Source organism: Eumetopias jubatus, unplaced genomic scaffold (genome assembly GCF_037043125.1).
Source record: "Eumetopias jubatus isolate StellerSeaLion01/CBP00866 unplaced genomic scaffold, mEumJub1_p1.0 scaffold_16, whole genome shotgun sequence".
Classification (NCBI taxonomy): Eukaryota; Metazoa; Chordata; class Mammalia; order Carnivora; family Otariidae; genus Eumetopias; species Eumetopias jubatus.
In genome coordinates this window covers 68,352,798-68,371,105 of record NW_028274822.1, presented here as the reverse complement: position 1 = coordinate 68,371,105, position 18,308 = coordinate 68,352,798, and the positions used below count along the sequence as shown (strand labels likewise).

Here is an 18,308-nt window from a genome sequence, read left to right as displayed (position 1 = left end):
ACACACGTTAGCTGCCCACATAGGCACTCTGCCAACTTTCCTGGGTCGCCCTCAGGAGCCTTCTCTTCTCAGTGGTCCAGGCAAGCAGGACTTGTCAAAGCCAGCATATGAGGGAACACCCCACCTGTCACCCCTGCTTGGGACTTTTCTGTAATCAACAGGACTTGCAGCTCACTGTCCACTGTCCCTTGGCCACAGACTTGTGGGATCCCTGGGCAGCCTTGCTCCTCTGGAGGAGGAAGGACAGGAGGGTCTCTCAGGCCCCTTCTGGCCAAGGGGTCGTCTTTGGCTCCTCCTCCCCACCTGCCCCACACCCCGCAGCCACGGGTGGGTGCCCACTCATCCCCGCGCACCCCGTGCCACAAGCAGGGGGGGCACATCTGGGCATATCCTACCTGCTTCTCCGAGATGGTGAGCATTTTGCAAACAGCTGTTCTGGTCAGTGCCCCGAAGAGTGCCCCACACAGTGCCCGGCACACGGGGTGCCCAGTGCACGCTGGGTAGCTGACAGCAGTTGCCAAATGCTGGTTGGGGAAGAACACCTGCATCTTTTTCTGTTCAGTCTCCCTTCACCACATTTTAGCTCTAATTTTTTACAGATTATCTAAAACACTTCTTTATATAAATCACTCTTAAAGAAATTCTGTACATGCTTATTGTAAACCAAAACAAGATACTACAAGGCTTTGTATGCAGAGTGAAAGCCCCCCTCCTGTCCTTGGAAGTAAGTGTTGTTAACAGCTGTAGGAGCCCTTCCAGACTAGTCCTCTGCAGCACAGCCAGGTGTCTTGTCACGTTTGCTGTTTGACCAGAGTGACCTTTGACCCCACGTGCTGCCTAGCCTGCATTCCGGTTGACCTGCAGGAGCCCTCTGTCCACACGGAGGCGACCTGTTCCTTTGGCGGCTGCCAGTTTTCCTTCGGGTGGTGGGCCAGAGTCCAGGTGCCCTGCCCCCTGACTGGGACACGAGGTTTGTGTCCAGCTCCCAGCTTTTACCAAAGGTACTGCAGTGACCATCCTTGTAGTTGTGGTTTTGTACACTCAGGATTCCCAAAGAGAACTTGCTGGCCCTTCTGAGGACTGGTGGCCCAGCTTGGTCCACTAGACACAATCTTGGCTGGGGGGAGGGGGGTTGGGGGACAGGGAGCAGGCTGTTGTTAGGACCAGGTTTGTGGCACACAGCGGAAAGTGTCATGGGACGGAGGAGCCCGGCCACGGTGGGTTGGCAGTCTCCAGCGGCTCCCGCCCCTCACCCCTTCAGGCCCCAGGATTGAGGGGGCAATAATGGTGACCTGTTAATAGCTCCTGAGCTAGAACCACAGGGTCTCAGGCACACCCACTCTCTGTAAGTTGTCCTTTATTAAACTCTCCCCATGTTGTCCACTGTGCATGCTTATCTGTTCCCCACCAGCTGATACAGAGCCGCCTCTGTCAGAATCTATGAGTCAACAAAGACATTCTCTTCAAACACCTCCAAATGTGGCTGTCATTTCTGGGGCAGAGACTGGGGACCAGAAGCAAATGGTTCAGAAGAGACCTGTCCCTGTCAGCCCCAGCAAGCTATGGGCAAGATCAGAAAACTAGGGCGGTCAATGCGGTTTTGGGGGACAGGGAGCAGGCGGTGTTAGGACCAGGTTTGTGGCACACAGCGGAAAGTGTGTGCCTGTCCCTCAGATGTATGTCCCTGCCTGGCAGCCTCACCCATGGGGCACGGTGTCCCTTATATGTCTATTCCCCAGTCGGGTGGTCCCGGTGCCCTGTCTGTCACCCAGGGTTGTGACCCCAAAAAGAGGTTTATTCGCATGGCTCCAACCACACCCAGCCCTCCTCAGGATCCTCAGCAGAGCCAGGAAATGAGCTTGTCAGTCCCTTCCTCGGTCACCCCTTCCTGCCTGAGCCCCCACGGTTTTAGTAGGCTCCAGCCCTGCAGCCGTATGACCGATGATGAAGACCCCAGTGACCCAGAGCAGGGCACTTGCTCCCAGCCTCCTTAATCTTGTGCCCCGGCCACCAACTTGCCTCCCGTGCCCCTAGCCCCTCTTTGGGCCCCTAGATTCGGGGGAAGGCCTAGGATCCATTTGACTCCGACTTCAGCGGGGCGGGGGCGGGGGGTGGTAAGATGGGAGCCACCTCCAGATGAACCTCACACTCCAGAAAGACCCGGGGCTTCTTAAGCAGGGAGACCCAAGTTCACCTAAGATCTAGGTAACTGGAACAGAGAGATGGACAGAGGATCACTTACATTCACACAGATGAGAATTAGTGTACCTGGGAAAGGCCCAGGGTCACAAGCGGTTCCAAGCCTGCAGGGGGGACATGGCAAATGCAGAGGCCCAGAGCAGGGACCGAGAGAAGGCAGGGGATGAGGGGAGCCTTCAGAAGAAGCAGCACACAGCTCAGGGAGGGCCCTCCTCTTCTGAGGGAGAAGGGGCTCCTGAAGACTGGGGGGCCCTGGGTCCACTGTTGCCCAAGAAGCCCAGGACTTCAGGCGCTGCCCCAACATGAGATACCCTCCCAGCAGCTCCTGGGCTCCTCTGCCATCTGCTATGGCCTCCCCATGTCACCTCCCATATGTCGGGCCTTCCCCTGAGGGAAGTTGATCGGCAGACGGGAAATGTGGCTGTCACACCGCCTCCACCTCTTTCCAGGCAGCCCAGATCCTTCCCAGCCTCCACCCCCACACCCAGACGCCTCCTCAGCATTCAGGACCACCGGCCACCTGTCTGAGCCTGCCCCCCAGCCTGCTGTCTACAGGTCCTTTGCTCTGCTTGCTCCCCACCCTGTCTTGAGGGACACATGGTGGGTGTTCTGGGAAGCAAAGCAGCCCCAGGGCTCTCTTGTGCCCCACAGGTGGGTGGTACCCCCTGGCCTGAGGGTGCTCTGGGCCTGCTCTGGGCCTCTGACCACTGGAAGCCACAGCCTGGACCGTCTAACAGGCCATGCTTTCAGGAACAAGCTCATCTTGTCCCCGCCCCTTCACTCTCTATGAAGGCTGGAAATGGCAGCCAGGACCTCCCCCCTCTTCCCCCTCCCCTCCGCCCCCCCCACTGGGATTCCCTGGCTATAGGGGCCTCATCAATAATTGATGCTGCAGAAGGTAGGGGGGTTACAGCTGAGGGGGCCCTGGGAGAAAAGACCCACACACTCATTTGGAACCCTTGGCCAAGGGCGTCCCACAGAGATCCCTGCTCCTCTCTCTGGGGCTGGCGGCCTGGAGGAGGTGCCCAGCCAGGCACTATGCAGCACAACACATGCAAGCCGACTAAAGAAAACTGCATTGATCGCCCTAGTTTTCTGATCTTGCCCGTAGCTTGCTGGGGCTGACAGAGGACAGATGATGGATGGCAGATGACAGATGGGGGCCACATGGCCACATCCCGCTAGAAGGGGACCTCCAGTCCCCAAAGTGGGTGGGGATGAGGGTACAGCCAGGGGAAGGAAAGAACAAGAAAAGGCCCAGATATTCAAGTTGGTCTTAGGTAGGTCTTCAGGCAGAAAGCCCTGCTGACTTTTTTTTTTTAAGATTTTACTTATTTGACAGAGAGAGAGTGCGCAAGTAGGCAGAGAGGCAGGCACAGGGGAGAAGGAGAAGCAGGCTTCCCACCAAGCAGGGAGCCCGATGCGGGGCTCAATCCCAGGACCCTGGGATCAGGACCTGAGCCGAAGGCAGATGCTCAACCATCTGAGCCACCCAGGCGCCCCTCCTGCTGACTTTATAATGCTCCATCTGACAATCCCATCTGATGGCACAGTGGTCAGGAACACAGCAGTCAGACTGGGATCAAGTCTGCGCCCCCCCCCCCACTTACTGCTGTGTGACTAAGGGGTCACTGTCCCTCTCTCAGCCCTTTTCTCTGCCTCCTGCCAGGATGATAGCTGTGAGGGGGGGAAGCAAGTCACATTAATGGAGGCCCTAGCCCCAGGCTGGGCAGCTGGCAAGGGCTGGGGGGATGGAAGACCATGCAACTCTCATGGGCAATGCCACTGCGCCCACCCACACAGTGCCTCTGTGTTAATTAGGAAAAGGTACCCATGCACTTCCTTAAAATAATTGAACATAGAGGGGTGCCTGAGTGGCTCAGTTGGGTAAGCGACTGCTTTCGGCTCAGGTCATGATCCTGGAGTCCTGGGATCGAGTCCCACATCGGGCTCCCAGCTCAGTGGGGAAACTGCTTCTCCTTCTGACCCTTTTCCCTCTCATGCTGTTTCTCTCTCTCTCTCTCTTTCAAATAAATAAATAAAATCTTAAAAAAAAAAACTAGAAAAAAAAAGAGTTAAACATAGAATCGCCATATGATCCAGAAATCCCATTCCTAAGAATATTTGCCAAAGAATTGAAAACAAGGACTCAAGTATGTGTACACACATGTTCAGAGCAGCATTATTCATACGAGCCAAATGTCCACCAACAGATAGACCACATTCTGTGTGGTCTATCCATACAATGGAATATCATTCAGTCTTAAAAAGGAACGAAATACTGACACATACTACAACGTGGTTGAACCTTGAAAACCCTATGCTAGATGAAAGAAGCCAAACACAAAAGGCCACCTATTATTTGAATCCATTAGTATGAAACGTCCAGAATAGGTAAATCTATACAGACAGAAAGGAAATTACTGGTTGTCAGGGGCTGGAAGGAGAGAGAAATGGGGAGCCACTGCTTAATGGTGTGGCATTTCCTTTTGGGTTTTGTGGTGATAAAATATATATATATATATATATATATATATATATATATATAGGTGAGGGGCAGAGGGAGAGGGAGAGAGAGAATCCCAACCAGGCCCCATGCCCATGCCCAGCTTGGAGCCTGACATGGGGCTTGATCCCACACCCTGAGATCATGACCTGAGCTGAAATCAAGAGTCAGATGCTCAACCAACTGAGCACCGAGGCACCCGGTTATGAAAATATTTTTGAGGGCGCCTGGGTGGCTCAGTTGGTTAAGCGACTGCCTTCGGCTCAGGTCGTGATCCCGGAGTCCCGGGATCGAGTCCCACATCAGACTCCCTGCTCAGTGGGGAGTCTGCTTCTCCCTCTGACCCTCCCCCCTCTCACGTGCTCTCTCTCTCTCTCTCTCTCTCTCAAATAAATAAAATCTTTAAAAAAAAAGAAAATATTTTTTAACTAGATACAAGCTGTGTGGTTGCACAACACTGTGAATATACTAAATCTCTCTGAACTGTTCACTTTAAAATGGTTAATTTTGTTATGTGAATTTCACCTCAATTTAAAAATAGCCCTTCTTGCTCATGGCATTTGATATCCATATGTTAGAAAACTGCTGTTATAAACTGATTTTGTGAGAAAAGACACCTTTTTACGATTGCTGTCACCACCAATATTCATATCTACCAGGTCTAAGCAGGGAACCATGCCCCCTTTGATGTGTGCCCTTGTACAGTGCACATCCTGTCTAACCGTAGCTGGCAGACCTGCTCAGGAAGTCCCCAAGGGAAGGGGTGGCCAGTCCATTTTACAATGAACAAATGGAAATTTCCTGGTTTCACACTAGTGGGGCATTCGGACTTCAGAATGACACAAAGAACATAGGCAGGCTATGGAGCTGGAAGATGGTCTCAAGCCTGCCCACACCTGAAGGGCTGGGTGACGTGCAAACATGTCTTCATCTGTGGAGTGGGGATGAATCCTCGGGTTCATGTGAGCATTCAAAGAGATGCTAGAAAAATGTTCCTCCTTACCCCTCAGTGAGCAGGACCAGGGGCTGCTTCCACCCAGGCTGGGGACCCAAGGGCTGGCTTAACTTATCCACCACAATTTTTGTTTTTTAATAGAACAGCTTTATTAAGATATAATTTACATACCATATAACTTACCCATTTCAAGTGTATAACGGAATAGTTTTTAGTATATTCACTAAGTTGTGCAAAACCTAGAACCACTATCTAGTTCTAGGACATTTCTAAAAAGAAACTCAATGACCTTTAACAGTCATTCCCCATTCCTCCCACCCTCTTATCCCCAGCAACCACCAACCTACTTTCTATTTCTACAGATAAGTCCATTCTGGACATTTCACATAAATGGAATCATACAATAGGTGGCCTTTTATGACAGTCTTCTTTCACTTAGCAGAAGTTTTTCAAGGTTCATCCATGTTGTAGTATCAGTACTGCATTCCTTTTTGTGGCCAAATAATATTCCATTGTATGGATGTACCACATTCTGAGTAACAATTCATTTGTTGATGGACCTTGGGTTGTTTCTACCGCCCGTTTTAATGCATTGGAAGTTCTGCATTCTGTCCAGCAGAGGGCGCTATGGGGTCCCAGCCTCTTCCTCCAGCAGAGGAAAAGGGCGCCTTGGGGAGGGGTTGCCAGCATCTCTCTGGGTTCAGGGATGGCTGAGGGTGCCTGAGGGTGTGTGTGTTTGTGTGTTTGATTTTTTTTAACACAATAAATGTTTTGTGTGTGTTTGATTTCTAAATAAACTGCAGAGCCACATAACCACATCCCAGAAAATGGAGGAGATTGAGGGGAGACATCACCATTAATCCTATTTCTCTGTCCCACTTTAGTTCTTAGATGAAAAACAACAAAACAACAACAACATCTATTGGGAGTGATGGAAATGTCTGTTATTTGATTGTGGTGATGGTTTCACAGGTGTGTTACAGATTCCAGAACTCATCAAATTGCACACTTCAAATATGTGCAGTTTATTGCACATCAATTATACCTCAGTAAGGCTGTAAAAAACTTAAAAAACAAAAAATAATACCTATTTTTTTTCATTACAAAAGATAGGCCTTTTCATCATGAAGAATTCAGAAAAGTGGAGTGATTTGAATTCATTATGAGTGAATTCAGAAAATAAATGTCACTTGCTCCTCGGGGCTTATGGAGCCCCTGGTAAAGTCCCCTCCACCTGCTGAACCCCTTGGCAAGCTCTGTGGGGCCAGCATCAGCTTCCAGCTTGTACGGCCAGGCTCTGGGGCCCACCTTAGCTCTGCAGGCCGCATGGTGCCAGACCTGGTGTCCTTCCGCCTGAGGACTTGGCTGTCATTCACAGGGGCCCTGCCCTTCTCACTCAGTCTGCATCCCTCGGGACTCTTGGGTCCCTGTCATTTCTCTGGCCAGTGCTTCTCAGTCTCTCTGCCTCTACTTCCCTCCTAGTCCAGCCCCTAACCCTTCTGCACCCAGTCCCCTGGGGAGCCAGGGAGAATCTCCAGACCTATGGCCATAAACACTAGCTATTCACTAACAATGCTCCCATTTCTGTCTCCGGTCTTGACAGCTCCTTGGTACCCCAAACCCACTCTCTCTCCACCTGACTCCTCTCTGTGGATGGGCCGCGGGCACCTGAAGCCTCGTCACATGGGCACCCCAGTTTCCCCATCACACTCAATGACCCACTGTCCACAACATAGCTGGTCCTTCCTCCCTCGACATCTGATCCATCAATTAGTCCAGAACAAACCTGGAAACCGACCCCCTCTCTCTATTGTCTCGCTTCCACCCTAGTGTGGTTCTGGGTCACCAGCGCCCCTCATCTGGACCAGTGGCACAACCCCTGTCCACTTACCCTGCTCCCACCCCCTACCTCCCACCTGTCCACAAAACAAATCTGAGCAAGTCACCCCCCTGCTTATGGCAGATACTGTGGCTATTTGAATTTAAATTCATTAAAGGTAAAGCAAACTAAAACTTATTTATTTATTTAATGTTAAAAGATTTTCTTTTTAAGTAATCTCTACGTCCAACATGGGGCTCAAACTCACAACCCCAAGACCAAGAGTCACATGTTCCATTGACTGAGCCAGCCAGGCGCCCCAAACCAAATTTTAAGTCAAACTAGATTTTTCCAGTTCTTTGGTTGCCGCCACCACGTTGTGCCCAGGAGTCGCAGGAGGAAGCTAGGGGCTGCTGTTTGTTCAGTGCAGAGTGTAGAACATGTCCTTCATGGCGGAGAGTTCTATCAGACAGTGCAAGCTCAGAACCTTCCAGAGGCTTTTCCTTGCATTTAGAATAAAAGCTAAACTTCTTACAGGCCTCCTTACAAGGCCCTGCCTTACCTCTGATGTCACCTCCTTCCACCCACACAAGTCTCGTCTCCTAACCCAACTGCACCTGAAACACACCTAGAACTTTGACGTCTCCCAGTCTTTGCCTTTCTGTTCCTCATCTTTAGGACCAGCTGAGAGGCCACCTCTCCCGGCAGGCCTTCCCCAGACCTCTGCCCCCTCCTGGATCCTTGCACAGCACACACAGGCCTGGCTCTGCCTGCCTTATCCTTTCCTCCCCCGCTCATGTCCATCTTTCTCTCTGGGTTGTGTGCTCCTCCAGGCCACACACACATCAGATTCTTCTTTCAGCCAGCGCTGGCCGAGCATCTACTATGTGCTGAGCACTGGGGAGTCGGTGGGGAACAAGACAAACAGATCTCCATCCTTGGGAGTTTAGATCTAGCTGGGGACAGACAGCTAACGGGGGATTAAGAGTGTTATGTATCTGGGCCCCATATTCCTCCTCATTCCTTCTTCCCCTGGGGGAGGGATGGATGATAAGAAAGTTCTGCAGGAAAAGACCAGAGACCCAAGGCGGAAATGTTTTTAGGAAAGGACTGAGGATGAGAGGAGTGTCCTTGGGGCCAGAAGAAGCTATCTCACGGGGGAGATAGCCACTATCTTCTGGTTTCTGAAATAAGTTCGCTTATGTATACAATATTTGAGGTGGGGCTCAACTGGGGCCTGCAAACCAGAGAAAGGGACACCTCTCTGACAGACGAAGCCTCCCTCCCAAAGTATCCTTTTCTTTCCCAGGTGATTAATGATAATGTCCCAGATGAGCCCATAATTCCCTGCCCTGGAAGTGGGTTCCATCAGCAAGGGAAAAAAAGCAGTATGTGCTTTTGGAATTCTCTCTGGCAACAACCAGACAATGGGATTCTGGAAGCCTGCCTGATCCAACCCACTGGGTGACCTGAGCAGGTCATCTGAGGAAGGCCGCTAATATTGATCGCAAGCCGCTACGTGCCACACGCTATGGGGTCAGGACTTACACCCATTTAAAGAAAAAGGTCGCTGAGGATGTGCAAACTGCTGGGATTCCAGCCTCACCTGTCCAGCCCCAAAGTCAGGGCATCAACTCATTCTGTTTCTTTGCCTGCCAAACAGGCTTTGGAGGGGGTGCTTGCCTTTGGGGGGGTCTGCAGCATAAAGGAGCTGGGGCCTCAGGAGGAGAGAGAGCAGGAGGGTGGAGAGGCCTGCAGAGGGCAGCAGTGAGCTGTGCCTGGAAGTGTCTGGACTCAGGGGCCCAAGTTTTCCCGTGACCCTCCCAGGGCACCTCCCAGAGCACCAACCTTAAGCAGTCAAGGGAGGAGCATCACATGCCATTTATCACAATGTGTTTCGTGTCTGCCCCAACTGGGTGCTTTACACATGGTGCTCACGTTTTACATTACAAGGATAAAGCTGAGGCTCAGAGAAGGAAGGAACTGTCCAGGTCACAAAACCTGGAGTGGGGAAGACCTGAACTGGAGTCAGGCTGGCCTGGCTGATAGCCCTGGGCTCTGTTCCTTCTAGATTAGATGCTGGGGCATCTGTTCCGGGTGGCACTGGACGCGGGGAGGGGGGCAAGATAACCCCTCACATCCATGCAGGGACAACAGCCCTTGGAGACAGGTATCCTTGTTCTCATTTCAGTGCCAAAGGAAACTGAGGCACAGAGGCAGAGGTGGTCCGGACTCAGGCCCAGTTCTTTGGTTTACAAATCCTGTTTCCTGTTCCCTCACCCCGATGGCTGGTTTGGGTATTTTCTTTCTCTTTTTAAGATTTTATTCATTTATTTGACAGAGAGAGAGCACAAGCAGGGGAAGCAGCAGAGGGAGAGGGAGAAGCAGGCTCCCCGCTGAGCAGGGAGCCCACTGTGGGGCTCGACCCCAGGACCCTGTTATCATGACCTGGGCTGAAGGCCGAAGCGTAACCGACTGAGCCACCCAGGTGCCACTGGTTTGAGTATTTTCATTTGGTGCCCATCAGACTCCCTGAAGTGTGCTCTCTGCTGTGGGTCTACCATCTCTGGACTTCCCTGGGGTAGGAGAGATGACTGTTTCACTGCCGGCCCTGGGCTGTCCTGTCTTCCACCCAGTCCTGAGGGTTACGGTGGAGACTGGCCACACCCTTAGGGGGAGACTAAACACCTAAGTTCTGAGTCAGGCAATCCGGGAAAAACTAGGCTGGCCTCTGAAGCTCAGGAGAGGCCAGCGGACAGACATTACAGCTCAGGACCACAGGGAGAGCGATGTGGGTGTTGAGTGACCTCGGGGAGAAATTCCTGCCAATTATCTCTGCGACAATGCCCTGTGGCAGCTGTGGCATCACCCACTCCAAGGCCACAGCGCTGGGGGCCGTTGGCACTCAGGCGCTCCTGGCTTTGGTGGCCCAGCCTGGCCCTCCCCGCCCCCCTGGATGACCCGCCCTTCCAGGCTCTAGTGTGCGGAGGTGCCCGGTGGGTGGCCCCTAGAGTGCTCAGCCCTGACGCTGGAGAGTGGCTGCCGGGCTGTGGAGACGCGAAGATCCCGGTGTTCCTGTTCCAGGAGTGCAGAAGGCGCTAGGGCCGTGAGAGGGCCGGGTTCGCCGCCGCCGGGGACTGAGTTTCCCTAAGGCGCGGAGACTGAGAGAGGGCTGGGGCCGGGTGGGGGCGCGGCCTCCCGGCGGCCCCTCCCCCCTCCCCCGGTTTCCCCCCCCCAACCCGGAGCCCTCTACACGGCCCCTTTAAGAGGCCCGCCCGGCTCCGTCTGCCGCGCCGCGGCCACCGCCCCCCGGCCCTCCCCTTCCTGCGGCGCCGATTGCGGGCCGGGCGGGAATGCGGCGAGAGCGGGCCGGGCCGAGAGCAGCGCCCGGGAGGCGGCGGCGGCCGGGACAAGGCGCGGCGCGGGAGCGAGAGCAGAGGAGCGCGCGGGCGGCGGCCGTGGGCTAGCGGCGCCAGGCCGAGCGGAGAGCAGCGCCCGCGCCGCGCGGAGAAGCCCCGCACACAATAGCGGCGCGCGCAGCCCCGCGCCCTTCCCCCGCCCTCGCGCGCGCCCGCCCCCCTCGCGCGCGCCCTCCCCCGCGCCCCGCGCCGCCCGGGGGAGCCGAGCCCGCCGCCTCACCTGCGGTCCGGGAGGGGGCGGGCATTGTTCGGCCGCCGCCGCCGCCGCGGCCGCCACCACCACCGCCGCGCGAGGCCATGGGGGCCGCCGGGCGCCCCGGGCCGGGCCTGGAGAGGTCGCCGCTCCGCCGCTGAGGCGGGCCCCGCGCTCAGCCGGGCGGCGCAGGTGAGGCCGGCCGCGCCATGGTGGACCCGGTGGGCTTCGCCGAGGCGTGGAAGGCGCAGTTCCCGGACTCCGAGCCGCCGCGCATGGAGCTGCGCTCGGTGGGCGACATCGAGCAGGAACTGGAGCGCTGCAAGGCCTCCATTCGGCGCCTGGAGCAGGAGGTGAACCAGGAGCGCTTCCGCATGATCTACCTGCAGACGCTGCTGGCCAAGGAGAAGAAGAGCTACGACCGGCAACGCTGGGGCTTCCGACGCGCGGCGCAGCCCCCCGACGGCGCCGCCGAGCCGCGCGCGTCCGCGCAGCGCCCGCCGCCCGCGCCCGCCGACGGCGCCGACCCGCCGCCCGCCGAGGAGTCCGAGGCCCGGCCCGACGGAGAGGGCTCCCCGAGCAAGGCCAGGCCCGCGGCCGCCCGCAGGCCAGGGGCCTCCGCGAGCGCGGACCGGGAAGACCGGGGCCCCCCCACCAGCGTGGCGGCGCTCAGGTCCAACTTTGAGAGGATCCGCAAGGGCCATGGCCAGCCCGGGGCGGCGGACACCGAGAAGCCCTTCTACGTGAACGTCGAGTTTCACCACGAGCGCGGCCTGGTGAAGGTCAACGACAAAGAGGTGTCGGACCGGATCAGCTCCCTGGGCAGCCAGGCGATGCAGATGGAGCGTAAGAAGTCCCAGCACGGCACCGGGCCGGGCCTGGGGGACGCGCCCAGACCCTCTTACCGGGGCCGCTCCTCTGAGAGCAGCTGCGGCCTCGACGGCGACTACGAGGACGCGGAGCTGAACCCCCGCTTCCTGAAGGACAACCTGATCAACGCCAATGGCGGCAGCAGGCCCCCTTGGCCGCCCCTGGAGTACCAGCCCTACCAGAGCATTTATGTCGGGGGCATGATGATGGAAGGGGAGGGCAAGGGCCCGCTCCTGCGCAGCCAGAGCACCTCGGAGCAGGAGAAGCGCCTTACCTGGCCCCGCAGGTCCTACTCGCCTCGGAGCTTTGAGGACAGCGGAGGCGGCTACACCCCGGACTGCAGCTCCAACGAGAACCTCACCTCGAGCGAGGAGGACTTCTCCTCGGGCCAGTCCAGCCGCGTGTCCCCCAGCCCCACCACCTACCGCATGTTTCGGGACAAGAGCCGCTCACCCTCGCAGAACTCACAGCAGTCCTTTGACAGTAGCAGCCCCCCGACGCCCCAGTGCCAGAAGCGGCACCGGCAGGGCCAGGTCATCGTGTCGGAGGCCACCATCGTTGGCGTCCGCAAGACGGGGCAGATCTGGCCCAGCGATGGGGACAGCTTGTCGGGCAGGCTGCCTCAGGATGGCACCTTCCATGGAGATGCAGGTGGGTACCTCCACCACCTTGGGTGGGCACACCTGCACCCTGGCTGGAAACCATTGAAAAGAAAAGGGGTCGTTGGCCAGGGGAGAAACGGGCAGATACTTTGCTGGACTGTCCACATGCTATTGTGGACAGGAAGGATTCCTCCTGATCCTTGCACCTGAACAAACGCCATCCCCCACTTCCTCCTGAATGCAGATTCCCAGTGTTTGGGTTGGGAGGGGCAGTATGCGGGGATGGTAGGTGGCTGTTCCTTTGGTTCTGGAGTGGTGTGCCTCTTGTGAGGCTCTGTGTGTTGAGACCAGGGTGCCCTGGGCAGTAATCTCCTTGCCCTGTGATCACTCCATTTAGGCAGTGGGGGTGGTATTAAGAGGGGCCATCTCTGCCTTCTAGATCGGGTACTTTTAGGGGGGATTGATCTGTGTCTCGGGAACTCCCTGCCACCCCAACTGTTCCTGTCCTGGAAGAGTTACAAGACACTAATGGGGAACCCAAGATGTGCTAGCTGCTCCCAAGCCACAGAAGTGTCAGGTTCGCTTGCTAACCAGCAGCCTGAATGCAAGTCAGAGCAGGTGAAAATAGGAATTAAGAGGAAGTGAGGTGACAGGCAGTTCTGACTCAGTGGGCCACTGAAAATCAACGGGGGTGAAGATTTTTATCCAGGGCTGAAGCTGAGCCACACCTGTTCTGATTTGCCTGGCTTTGATGGGAGGCATCACCCATCATTACTCACCCGGAGGCCCCTGTGTGCATCTTACCCCAGCTCCCTTTTCTGATCCTTCCGTGCACTGTTGCCTCCTTGTCTTCCCAGGGACGAGTGTACAGTGGTGCTCATTTTGGCCTCCTAATCCATGATCTGACCCTTGGTCCTAAGATTAAAACCTGTGGGGTTGTGTATGTAACTTTTGGGGCGATGGGCTTTGAGATCCAGGCACAGTCTGTAAGATTGGAGTAAAAGAGGATGGGTGGGTGTGGGGCTCGGGTGGGCTGGGGGTCGGGAGCCTGTAGGGAATCTCTTGTTGGAGTCCTGGTCCCTGTTGGGCTGATCCTGTTTTCAGCTCCATTGATTTTTCTTTTTCTGCTGATGGAGTTGTATGTGCTTCCATCGTCAGAATCCTCTTGAAACAAGTAAGACAGATGGTCTATTTTTGGCTCTGTCAAGTGGCCTTTTTTGTGATCAGTGCTCTGTCCTGTTTGTTTTAGGTACATCCAGTTGCTGATCTTCCATTTGCAGCTGGGGGTGGCTGTGGCTTGCTGCTCAGACCTGTGGTCTGACCCAGCTGCATCCCTTAGGTCCCTCGGCGGGGGGGGTGGAACGCTGCAGTATTTAGAAGCCTGCTTTGCAGGCACATCAGCTCCCTTGGGGGCTGGAGGATTGCCCTGTGGTCACTGGGCACCGGCCTTGTCTGGCCAGCTGTCGACTTGAGTGAGCCAGCTTAAACTGGCCCTCGGCGCCGGGATGCGGGAAAACATTGTTAATAAAGAAAATGAGAGGTTTTCATGGAGACCTGCAATCTGAAATGGTATTCGCTTGCTGATGGTAGAATTCTGAGTTTCCAGAAAGTGGGGGCCGGTCGGACCCAATGTGTTTCCGTAGGTTGCCCTTCGGTCCCTCTTCCCCTTCTCATCAATGGCTCTGTCCAGCCTCTTATAACAGCTGCTGCAGGCCTGAGATCCCGGCTCTGTGTGTAACCCAGGGCAGGTTCTCAGGAAATGGCCGAGGGGTTCGTTTTTATGACTTGGACCCCACTCTTAGGATTTTCTGGATCTTTCTCTGAATGTCCTCAAGGTTCTCTCTCCTGTTAGGTTTTAAAACTGGTTTTCAGCTCTGGGAGCCTTCAGCTCTGTACTTAGCACTCTTCTGAGCGTTGTGGCTGGAGGGGAAGGAGGGAGCCTGTGCTGGCAAAGCCATCTGTCTCTTTCTGGACTGTTTCCTGATGTTCTTTAGATGGCCGTGGGGCCTGCTGGCCAGGGCTGCGCCCTGCAGGGGGACAGTGAGGAAAATCCTGGTGTGGGAGGGAGTGGAAGCACCCTAATTTTTCACAGCAGCAGCAACAGACATGGAAGCCCGGCTCTCATGGCTTCAGAAGCCCTTTGGACGAGTGCGCTCTCGTATTTTTGAGTTGCAGGCCCCTGGTGTTGGAGGGAAGAAGCTGAAATGACCCCTCTGTGCCAGGCCTTGGTGACAGTGTCTTCCCTCGCAGGCTCTTCCATCTTCCACGGGGTGGGTCTGCCCAACCATAGGTAAGGACAAAACCGGGAAGGAGCAGAGCTGGGATTTCCGGGGTTCCGGGTCCCTGTGGGAATGCAGATCCGTTCCTTCCCGAATATGGCCACCTCAGGGTATTCTTTGAATTGCCCCGCACTGCACCTGAAAATCCTGGGTTGGTCCAGGGGTCCCTTCCCCTCCACACACTCAGGGCCCATCAGCTGTGTGTGAGCCCTTCCCTTTCTACTTTGCGGGCTACATAGGAGGAGAGTATAGTCCTTGCCGTCTGTGAGCTTACATGTTCATGGGAGACAGGAACACATACAGCATTTATGTGTTCAGAGGGAGTGAGACCAGGGAAGCTTCCGGAGGCGGCAGCGCTAGAGAGAGGCCTCGCCTGTCAGCACATGTCTAGTGGCAGAGGGTGGGGGAAGTTGGCTGCCCTGAGAGCAGTGGGAGCAAAGGCTTGGGGGGCACCCATGTCAGCCCCCTGTGACTCTGAGCTGCTTTTTTTCTACTGCAATAAAATATATGTAACAAAATTTACCATCTTAACCCATTTGAGCCATTCTTAAGTGTCCAGTTCAGTGGCATTAAGCATATTCACATTGCTGCGCACCCGTCACCACCGTCCATCTCCAGAACTCTTTTCCTCTTCAACTGAAACTGTCCCCATCAAACGACAGCTCCCCATTTCCTCTCCTTGAGCTCCTGAAAACCACCACTGTGCTTTCTGCTTCTATGATTTGACTACTCTTAGTACCGCATATAAACAGAGTCATGCAGGATCTGTCCTTCTGTGTCTGGCTTAGTTCACTTAGCATCGTCTCCTCAAGGTTTATCCACATGGTGCACAGGCTGTGTATGTTTTGAAGGCAGGGATCCCTGGTTCCTTGAACTTCCCTTTCCAAGAGCTTGGGTGAGCCCTTTCAAGGGAGACACCAGACAGCCCAAGATCCTTTACTCTTTTAGGTCTGAGGAATTCTTTTTTTTTTTTTTTTTAAGTGATCCCTGCACCCAGCATGGGGCTCAGACTTATAGCCCTGAAATCAAGAGTCGCATGCTCCACTGACTGAGCCAGCCAGGTGCCCCACAGGTCTGAGGAATTCCCGATCTGAACGTTCAGTCCTGGGTGTCCCTCGGCCCCTTTCCAAATATCAGTCATGAGACCTGACCCCAGATCTTGTGTTTCTTTATGGACTCTCATACGAGTTGCTGCCCTGTGTTTTCATATCTCTATGAAGCAGTTTAATTTGCTCTTTGGATTCTGGCAGTGTGTTGTCACCAGAACGATCAGTGCTTTGTTTTTCCTTTGGGTGATTGAATGGACCAGCCACCAGTTAGATTGAGTAATTCTGGGCCAGGAAAAGGTCACTTGGGCCTTGCATTGACTTGATCATCATCTCTTTAAATCAGACCCTGTGGTCACCTTTGAACTGAGAATAGCCTTTTCTCCGTGAACAGAGGCAGGGTGGACAGAACCAAGCAGATGGAGTCTGAGACCATTAAATCATCAACAGGGTGGAAATGGAGTCTAGTTCACATTTTACAAGAGTTTTCTGACTCCAGAATGGATGGTTTCCTTGTTTTGGGAACAGAATGAAATATTCTGGAACCTTTCACTAAGGAAGGAGCTAGCTGGGAGTGCTGTGATTTGTGTGGGTCCAGGGCAATGTGCCTTCCCTATTCCTCCCTTTTACTTCATTTGCTGCTTCTGGCTTCAGTAGCCCCCTCCCCTCCTCGGCTGGGAGGCCTGTGGCCCTCACTAGACAAAGCATCCAGATGAGCCATATGCTCGGTCCAGCTGGGAGATGACATGGCCATACTTGAGGCCCAGGCTGCAGCTCACCGCTGTGGTTCGAGGGGCTTCCTCACTCACAGTGAATGGATGGGTATGTTCAAGTGCACTCCGGTTGTCAAACAATAGGCCTGAGTTTCGACTGCGGGTGCCTTTTTTTTTTTTTAGATCGATTTATTTATTTTGGAGCGAGAGAGCGCAGGTGCACGAGTAGGGGGAGGGGTAGAGGGAGAGAGAGAATCTCAAGCAGACTCCCCGCTGAGTGCGGAGCCCGACACAGGGCTCGATCCCATGACCCTGAGATCATGACCCAAGCCAAAACCAAGAGTCGGATGCTTAACTGACTGAGCCACACAGGCGCCTCCACGGCTGCCTTTTAGATCAAGGTTCAGGAGGTGGTGGTGGTGGGTTTAATTAATTATGAACCCCACTAGGGTCCCTCACCCTGACTACAGTACGGTCATGTAGGGTTTTGTTTTGTTTTTTTTGCTTTGAAAGCAATGGAATAAATTAAGTTAAAATGTTACTTATGTAACGTAATAGGTTTGTGTTTTTTTTTATCATGGTACAACATACATAACCAGATGTGTCGTTTTAACCATTGTTAAGTTTATAATTCAGTGTCATTAAGTACGTTCACGTTGTTACGCAGCCATCACCACCGTCCATGTTCGGAACTTTTTCATCTTGCAAAACTGAAGCTCTGTCCTCCACTCAGCACGAACTCACTAACTCATCTTCCCTCCACCTCAGCCCCTGGCAACCACCACTCTCCTCTCTGTCCCTTGGAGTCGGCTTATCCTAGGTGCCTCATGTCATTGCAGGCACCTAATAGCTGTGATTCTGTGTCTGGTTTATTTCACTCAAGTAGGGTTTTGAAGTCGCCGGGAGCAGTATTCTCATCCTTAATTTCCGTTTCTGGTTCTTAATAGGTATGTTTAGGAAAACACCTGTTAGTCACGGTAATATTTCCTTGGCTTTCACACCCACGTTTTGAAGTGGCCCGGAGTATTAGTTTGCTAGGGCTGCTGTGACAAAACACAACACACTGGGTGGCTTAAATAACAGGAATTTATTTTCTCTGTATTTCTAGAGGCGGGTAGTCCAAGATCAAGGTGCTGGCAGGGTTGGTTTCCTTAGAGGCCTCTCTCCTTGACTTGACTTGCAGATGCCTCCCTGCTGGTGTTCCCCCCCCTCCACTGCCTCTTTTCCGTGGTCGTCCCTCTGTGCCCCTGCACCCCTAGTGTCCCTCTGTCCACAGTGTCCTCTTTTAATAAGGACACAAGGCATATTGAGTTAGGGCCTACCCTAACGACCCCATTTTAACTTAATCACCTCTTTAAAGACCCCCATCTCCAAATCAATCAACGTTTTGAGGTACTGGCGGTTAGGGCTTCAGCATATGAATTGGGGGGGATACAGTTCAGCCCGCAACACTCGGTGAGCCCCTCATTGGGCAGTAGAGGAAAGGCTGCCGTGGCAGAGAAAGATGGTGCTTGTGCTGGCCTCACCAGCCGTGTTGTAGGAAGAATTTGAGTGATGCATTGTTTGGTGCTACGGCAGCCTTGTGGAGCCAAGAAGACACAGCCTGGCGTCAGGAGTGCAGTGTCCTCCTTCACGGGTCACCACACCTCGCTCCTTGCCGAAGAAGTTAGTGGTTGGACCCTGTCATCACTAAGATTCTTTTCTTTG

At 54.2% G+C, this 18,308-nt stretch overlaps 1 protein-coding gene across 1 annotated transcript in view; it reads left to right on the top strand.

Annotated features, from left to right (window-relative positions):
* The first annotated feature begins 11,194 nt into the window (after positions 1–11,194).
* The window catches only part of BCR (BCR activator of RhoGEF and GTPase), a 116,974-nt gene continuing 109,860 nt past the window's right edge, over positions 11,195–18,308 (top strand). Inside the window, exon 1 of the mRNA XM_028094173.2 lies at positions 11,195–12,612. Within this exon, the coding sequence (XP_027949974.1) occupies positions 11,301–12,612 (1,312 nt within the window). The 5' untranslated portion in view covers positions 11,195–11,300. The remainder of the gene's footprint in view (positions 12,613–18,308) is intronic.